An 8,520-nucleotide genomic window follows, 5' to 3' on the forward strand; every position below is an offset into this window, starting at 1 on the left:
CATCACGACAACGCACCAGCTCACTCATCTGTAGTTGTAGCCGCAAAATTGATGGAATTAAGGTTCCAACTCGTTCCGCATCCCCCCTATTCTCCAGATTTGGCTCCCTCGGACTACTACTTGTTCCCCAATATGAAGAAATGGCTGGGGGGAAAGAGATTTTATTCAAACGAGGAGGTGATTGCGGAAACGAATGCCTATTTTGCAGAGTTGGACCAATCTTATTATTTGGAAGGGATCAACAAACTGGAGCAGCGTTGGACGAAGTGTATAAGCCTAAAAGGAGACTACGTTGAAAAATAAAAAAAGTTTATCCCGAAAAATTAAGTAGTTTTCATTTTTGCACGGACTTTTCAAACCACCCTCGTATATAAATCTAAATAAAGGATGCTTTCTAGACGCTCCTGAATGATGGCATCTGTGGCTATAAAGTAACCCAATAGAAGTCCTTCATATAAGCAATGCGGACTAAAGGCAAAATTTTTTTTTGGATTGATTTGCATAACGTTATGCAGACAATCGATCGCGAACTCTAAACGCGCCTTCTTCAATGTTATATCTGGCGAATAGAAAAAATGAATAAAAAAAAAAAGTAGTAAGTGGGCAGGTATGGCCCGTCAAAACAAACCCTACCACTCGGCCCCTGTCGCCATACCCCCGCCACTCGGCCCCTGTCGCCATACCCCCACCACTCGACCACTGTTGTCATACCCCCACCACTCGACCATTGTCGCCAGACGGAATGGCGGGAGGAAATTCGGTCCTGACCCATCGGGGACCCAAAAAAATAGGGGTAATAAAACGTGTTTGCATAGGATCTGTCGCGCCGAAGGAAATCTTCGATAAATAGGGTAGAAATAGATAATAAGAAAAAGATTATGCAATATTATATTTAATTAGAGTAATAATGACATGACAGTGGGGGGTTAAAAAAAATAGGGGGTAATAAATTGGGTACGCATAGGTTCTGCCGCGTCGAGGAAACCACCGCTGATAATTATGGTAAAAAAATGTTTGAAAAGGTCTAAGAGATTACACAGGGATGGTGTTATGCGTTTTGTTGTTCGTATGACGATGCAGTTTGGGAGAGGTGAACAGGAACGTACGTGGATGAGGAGGTTTTTGATGGACAGGAGGGAAAGAAAGAGAACGACTGTTTTTTTCGAGTAAAATATGTATGCTTTATATAAGATAATGTTGCTAATATACAAAATTAAAGAGTTACATGTTCATAGTTACAATTTTCGTTTCATTACTATCATACGTGTAATATAATTGAAGTAAAGCGAGATTAATTCCAAAAATGTTATCTCAAAATATACATCGAGAAATGTTAAATCTTTTATTTGTGTGCGTATATTACGTTCTATTTCCTTGCTATTACCTCTAATCATAAGTTTTATAAAGCTGTTGTTAATATATCCACTGGTCGGCAGATTAAGTTCTATTTCATTAATTAGATATCTCGCGCATTCGTTAACACTACATGAAATTAAATTTAACCGATTCAAATTTGCATTCACACAATCAACTATATTTTCTATTCCTAAAAAAGTTGCTCTTTGCATCACTATTGCGAGGTTGTAAGTTTTTCGTTTCTTCGTTACTGGTACGTTTGCTCCCGTATCCTCGACGATATCCGAAGAAATATTTCCTTGCTCGTTTTCACGATACGTTACTAGAACAGCTCTTGCTCCATAGGCGGTGGTAAAATTTATAATTATCTTGTTGATAATAATTGAACTCAAATTAATTTTATCACCGTTTAAATATGCAGACATCCGTTCCATGTTTTCTTGAAATTTCTGCCACGATTCCATGTCGAAGCAAACGCCTGTCGCTCCATGAGATGTTAATTTAACAATCGGTTGAAAATCCAGTTCGTCTTCGTTCGCAACCATCAGCCCCACATGAAGTTTCTTCGTATAGGAAGAATTCAATCCATATGTTGTGGACAGCAGCATATAATGCTGATTTATTTTTTCTTCGTTGTTGCATCCTGGTTTGGAAACACAATAGGAAGCCGAAAGTTTCTCGAAATTTGAAATTTCTTCATGATTAGCCATGATGATTGTTTCTTCGAAAAAACTCGGAGAGCGTATAATCGATTAACTACCGAGAGAGAGCACTCGTTGAATAAGTACCGAAAACCGTAAACTTTTTTATTAACGAGGTAGAGTAAAAAAAAAAAAAAAAAAGCGTTCGAATGACTGTGAACGAATGAGTAGAATTTTTTTCCGAATATCTATAGAAAAAAGATAAAATAGAAAAGTGGAAGGGAAATGCGCGCGCACAGTAATAAAAACATTCCTGATATGGAATTTTACAAACAATTTAGAAGAAATAAAAAAAAACAGAATATTTGAGAACTATTAAATGTGTATGGTTGTATTTGACAAAAGTGCAACGCGCTTGCTTGCAACTAACAAATTCTAAGAAAAATTTTATAACAAATAAAAAAATTGTTGTAAAAGAAGCCGGTCAGTGTTTCAGAAAAAGATGTAGAAGTGTGTAAATATAATAAAAGAACCTATATAAATGATAAAGATGTAGTCTGAAATGCTGTTAGCTCTAAGAATTTTAAAACATGAAGGGAAAAAAATGCGAAAACCAGTGTATTTAGATATTTAAGAATGATAACAAGTAATGACACAAAAAAACATAAAAATTGTTTATGGCAGAGCTAGTCTTTCTGAAACCTTCTCGCAATGTTTATCCTGTATAAAAACTGGGGCGATATATAAATCTACCTTCGATATTTATGATTCCCCATAAAGTGTCTTTCGGGGAATATTGAATTTTGTAAAATAATCTTGTCCAATAGGAGCTTGAGAAATTTTTCTCAATTCTCCTTCCTAAAAAGAGGCGTTTTCTTAAAATGGATATAAATATGAGTTTAAGCATTAGTGAAAATTATTTCCGAGTTTACGCTAATGAATTAGCTGTGTTATTATATCGTGCGCGTAAGTGTAAAAAATTTGATTATGGCGAATCTTAAAAGTGTCATCGAGAGTTGCATTTTGCTTTCACAGAATTTGTGCGGGAAAAATATGGAAAAATTTTTATCGGCGTTATCAAACGACGATGAAACGAATTACCATATTTTTGGAAAATTCGCGGGTGAGTGTTCTAGCACAGTGCTCGCGATATTGTTCCGCTTAGGGCATTTTGCCAATATTTGCAAACTTTTATACATTACCGGGGAAATGATAGAAATGCGACGATGCTTTGGCGCGAGTAAAGAAGATGTGGGGGGACATATAGAGTTCCTTCTTCTGCATCATCGACGTTTTCTTCCGAGAACAGTTGAAAATGGTAAGTTTTTTATTTTTCTATTACGCGAGTAATTATAGACAAATTTAATTATTAAAAATAACTAATAATTTTTAGACATTACGGAACATAATATCCGCCCCCGGTTAATCGCAGAAGTTGGGCGATTTCGAGCTCCCCCACGAATAATAGAAAATCGTCGCGTAGCTTTTCGCTTATCACTAATTCGTGATAGAAGGCGACGAGCTGATACTTCACCCGAGGCAGGACCCTCCCGTAAGTATTTAATATAAACATAAAACTCGGTAAAAGTAACATATTGTTAATAAGAAATTATAAAATATTGAACGTTTCAGGACGTCAGCGTATCATTTCGAATCCAGAGCTCGAACCGGTGGTTATTGATTTAACCGAGAATGAATCGGATATTGAGGAAACTGCTATGGAAGAACCTCGTGCGCAACCTCCTCGTGAAGTAAATCCCTTCGACGAGGCTGCTATATTTACTCAGGAGCAAAATGAGCAAGATGCAATTTCTTCTTCTGAGAATGAAAGAGAGGAGGAAGAAGAAGGGGAAGAAGAGGAAGAAGAAGAAAATAATAATGATAATGATGATGATGAAGAAGAAGAGGAGGAAGAAGGAGAAGAGGGAGAAGAAGAAGCGGAAGAGAGAGAAGAAGGAGAGGAGGGAGTAGAGGAAGAAGAAGAGATGGAGGAGGAAGAGGAAGAGGAAAGGGAGGAAGGGGGAGAAGAAGAAGAAGAAAATCAAGAGGGAGAAAAAGAAGAAGAAGAAATAGGCATGGAGAGAGAAGGTAATGGCTTTACATAAATTTAACTAATTTTCTCTCTTGATTAAATTTTATTTTAATTAAATGAAATTTTATTAGAATTTTCTTACTCTCCAATTATTATTCCGGGCGTTTCGTATTCTCCGGTATATCCATAGAGACACATTAGAAAAAGGAGAGGGAGGAAAAACAAAAAAATAAGTGTGAGTCAACGCTAGAAAAAACTTAATATTTTTTATAAAATTACGAGAGCAAAATTTTCTTGAATTTTTAATTTAATATAGATAAATCATTTTTAATCTTTTTCACAGTACAGATAGGCGGAGGACGTAACATTGAACAAGAAGAAATTTCCAACGAGGAACCTCTCAACCTCCCCGTCGTCAACCGTGAAAATTTGAGAGAAGAAAGAGAAGAAGACGAGGAGGCAACGCAGGAGGTGTCAGAAGAAGAAATAGCTCGTCAGGTAGATCATAATTTTAGATATATTATATTATTAGCGGAAAACGCGCGCCGTTTTAGAAATTTCGGGATAGAGGGAAGAGAGGCGGCTTTTCATATACGACCGGTACCCGAAGGCGAGAACGTTTACGGATGGTTAGAAAATGCATTTCGTGAACTCCACGCGTACGCGATACAGTCGTGCGAAGCGGGTGATTATATAGGGCTTTCTTTTGACTCCGAAAATTTACTCCATGGACCAGCCAGTATATCATTCCGACCTTCGTGCGATTTAACACATGAAAATATGTGGGAACTTGTAAGCTCGTTAGCACAGAGCTCCGGTGGGCTCGACATGGCGCGAGAATTCAACATTCGCGTTTTTAGAGTTAGGCCTCCCGCGGGGCGCGGGCGAAATGTTAACAAATCTATCGGTGAGGTGATTGCTAAGCGTTCTATTTTATCGATTTCCAATATCGATAATTTATGTCTTCCTCGTGCACTTGTAACTGCAAGAATTTTTACCACGAGCGTGGAAATTTACGTATGGAACAATTGCATGAAAAATGGAATGCGGTGAGGAGGCAAAACTCCGTGTTACAGCGCGAATTAGCGCTGCAACTAACGAGGAATGCCACTGTCGCGATTCCGCAGGAAGGCTGCGGAATTCCTGAAATCGAACGCTTTCAGCAATATTTCGCCGCAGATAATATTGCCATTGTTATATATAATGCCGATACTTTTGGTCGGGGTGGTAAACCATTATATGATGGAGCGGAATTTCTAACCACTCTTCACCGTGAAACAAACTCTCGCTTAAATATATTATATAATAATAAACATTACGATGTAATCTTAAATTTAAGAGCTGCCGCGGGGGGTAGAGAGTATTGCGTACCTTGCAATATGAGCTATCGTAGCGATAGGGGAGGACATCGATGTAGTAATAAATGCCCTCGTTGTAATGCTGTTCCATCGTGTGAGCTGACTAACGCGGAATCTATTAGATGTAAAATTTGTAGGCGTATATTTTTTAACCGTGTGTGCTTGGAGCGTCACCGCGCTCAAAAGTCGTACGACGGAAAATCGAAAAAAAGCATTTGCGAAATTGTACAATTTTGTAACGAATGCGGAAGTTTAATTAACAAAAATAAACGACACAAATGCGGCGCGAGTTACTGTCAGACGTGTCGTTCTCTCCAACCTTTAAATCATCTTTGTTTCATGCCTCCTATTCCTTCCGATAATAATTCCGACCTTTATAATACCGAGGAGGATGGAGAGCAGCAACAATGCGGAAACGAGGGTGGGGGTGAGCGTACACAGCGATAAAAGAAATCGCGTTGCATTCATATTTTACGATTTTGAGACGCGACAGGATCAAACGCTCCAAGGTACCGCGAATGTAAAAATTCATGTGCCTACACTTTGCATTGCGCAGCAAATTTGTCGTGCGCTGATATAAATGAAGCATCGGTGCGATGTCGATGGTGTGGAGTTCGAGAATATATATTTTGTCGTAATCCGGTGCAGGAATTTGTAGATTTCGCGACCCGTCCGTTGAAATATTTTAAGCGACTAATTTGCATCGCACATAATGCCAAATCGTTTGACGCGCAATTTATTTTGCAATATATCGTTGAAAATCGACCAGTATTAGTACCACAGGTAATTTTAAATGGTACAAAAATAGTTGTACTAACTGTAGGGCATACGAAATTTATTGACAGTATTAATTACATGCCGATGCGCCTATCCGAGTTACCTAAGGCTTTCGGTCTAAGGGACTAATCGGATATAGGTGTTTTTCTGCATTTGTTTAATACTATTGATAATCAATCGTATGTCGGACCACTACCCGAAGTACAATATTATTCACCCGATACCATGAGAACGAAAGAGCGTGAACAATTTATCGCATGGTATGCCGAGTTGAGCCGTGAGAACTATGTATTCGATTTTCAACGAGAATTATTACTTTATTGCCGTAATGATGTAGATATTCTGAGGCGAGCCTGTATGGCTTTTAGAAAGATTTTTCTTCAGCGCGGAAAGGTGTGTCCCTTCGAAGAATGCACTACCATCGCCTCTACCTGCATGAGAGTCTTTAGAAAAAATTTTCTGCGTGATAGAGAGATAGGTATCATTCCTGCGGGGGGCTATAGACGCGTAAATATCCAATCGCGCAAGGCACTGCAATGGCTGGTGTGGATTGAACGCGAGCTCGGTCATCACATTATCCATGCAGGACGTGGCCGGGAATATCGTCTGCCTGATGACACACTCGTCGACGGATATTACGAGTCGGGGGAAAACGGTACTATTCAACGTCACGTGTTCCAGTTTCACGGATGTTACTGGCACGGATGTCCGCGATGTTTTCAAATTAATCGCGATAAATTACTTTCACCAGATCGTGCGGATACCATCGATTTACGATACGAGCACACCATCGCAATGACATTTCGTCTTCGAAGACGGGGATACAGGGTTACGGAGAAATGGGAATGTGATTTCGATCGCGAAATGCGGGAAAATATTGAAATGCGGGAATATTTACAACATCATCCTGCGATAGAAAATGAACCGCTCGATCCTCGCCAGGCGTTCTACGGTGGTCGCACGGGAAATATTGTAACGCGATATGAGGCTACAGGGAATGAAAAAATGCGGTACGTGGACGTATGTTCATTATATCCGTACGTATTAAAAACAGGCGCTTTTCCGATAGGGCATCCAACAGTATACGTCGGCGAAGAATGAGTAGCGATAATCGGAACGGCTCCGGCGTATAATTTCGATTTGTTAGAAGGACTCATACGCTGCAAAGTACTTCCACCGCAAGATCTCTTTCATCCTGTATTACCGTATCGAGTACAGGGTAAATTATTATTCTTGTTATGCCGCACTTGTAGCGAGACATTTTCTCACGCCGTGTGCACTCATGTTCCTTCCGAGCGCGAATTCGAGGGAACATGGATATCTTGCGAATTAAAAAAAGCGATCGAGAAAGGATATTTCGTAACAAGAGTTAGCGAGATATGGCAGTACAACGTTACCCGGTACGATCCCTCTACGCGTCAAGGGGGGTTATTTAGCGATTATATAAATACATTTTTACAATTAAAACAAGAAGCTAGTGGTTGGCCGAGCGAATGCGTGGATAAAGATGCTAAAGAACGCTACCTTCGCGAGTACGAGGAGAGAGAAGGTGTCATTCTTGAAAAGCACAACATCGCGTAAAACTCTGGTTTACGCTCGGTCGCGAAACTATGTTTAAACTTTTTTTGGGGAAAATTCGGGCAACGCTCAAATTTACCAAAGACGGAAATTGTTAGCACTCAACAACGTTTGATTAGTTTACTCGCAAATCCCCAGTACGAAATAACAGATATATTACCGGTAAACGATGAAGTGATATACGTCTCGACTCGATTACGCGAAGAGGCGATCACACCTTCGCATCTTACGAACGTGGTAATAGCAGCTTACACGACGGCTCAAGCGAGATTAAAATTGTACAAATACTTGGAAAAATTAGATAGGCGAGTTTTGTATTACGACACTGATTCTTGTATATACGTAAGTACTGGCGATCCTCGCGAATACGAACCGCGCACGGGTAATTTTTTAGATGACATGACTAACGAGCTTGAAAGCTATGGACGTGATAGCTATATAGAGTCGTTCGTGTCAGGCGGTCCAAAATTTTACGCGTATGTAGTTCGTACATCCGATGGTCAGACACATGAGGTTTGTAAAGTAAAGGGTATATCCCTAAATTTTGAAAACTCTCGTTTAATTAATTTTAATAGCATTAGGGAATTATTAATGATAAGAGAAAGAGAACAGCAGGACAGAGAGGCAGAAGAAAACGAGGAAACAGCTCCGGATACGTCAATAAATCTACGATTCAGAGCCATTCGGCGTACAGCGTTTCACGAGATAATAACTCGTGATGAAACAAAAATATGTGCGCCTGTGCTATTGAAACGTAGATTTATTAATAATCGTTGTT

At 39.5% G+C, this 8,520-nt stretch overlaps 1 protein-coding gene across 1 annotated transcript; it reads right to left on the bottom strand.

Moving 5' to 3' along the window:
• Positions 1–1,235: 1,235 nt before the first annotated feature.
• LOC145945157 (uncharacterized) lies at positions 1,236–2,066 on the bottom strand. The gene has a single exon (XM_083053983.1). It carries the CDS (start codon positions 2,064–2,066, stop codon positions 1,236–1,238), a length of 831 nt encoding a protein of 276 aa, XP_082910109.1.
• Positions 2,067–8,520: the final 6,454 nt, after the last annotated feature.

Source organism: Prenolepis imparis, unplaced genomic scaffold (assembly GCF_030444845.1).
Source record: "Prenolepis imparis isolate NDT839.2.m4 unplaced genomic scaffold, iyPreImpa1.0 SCAF_14, whole genome shotgun sequence".
Lineage (NCBI taxonomy): Eukaryota > Metazoa > Arthropoda > Insecta > Hymenoptera > Formicidae > Prenolepis > Prenolepis imparis.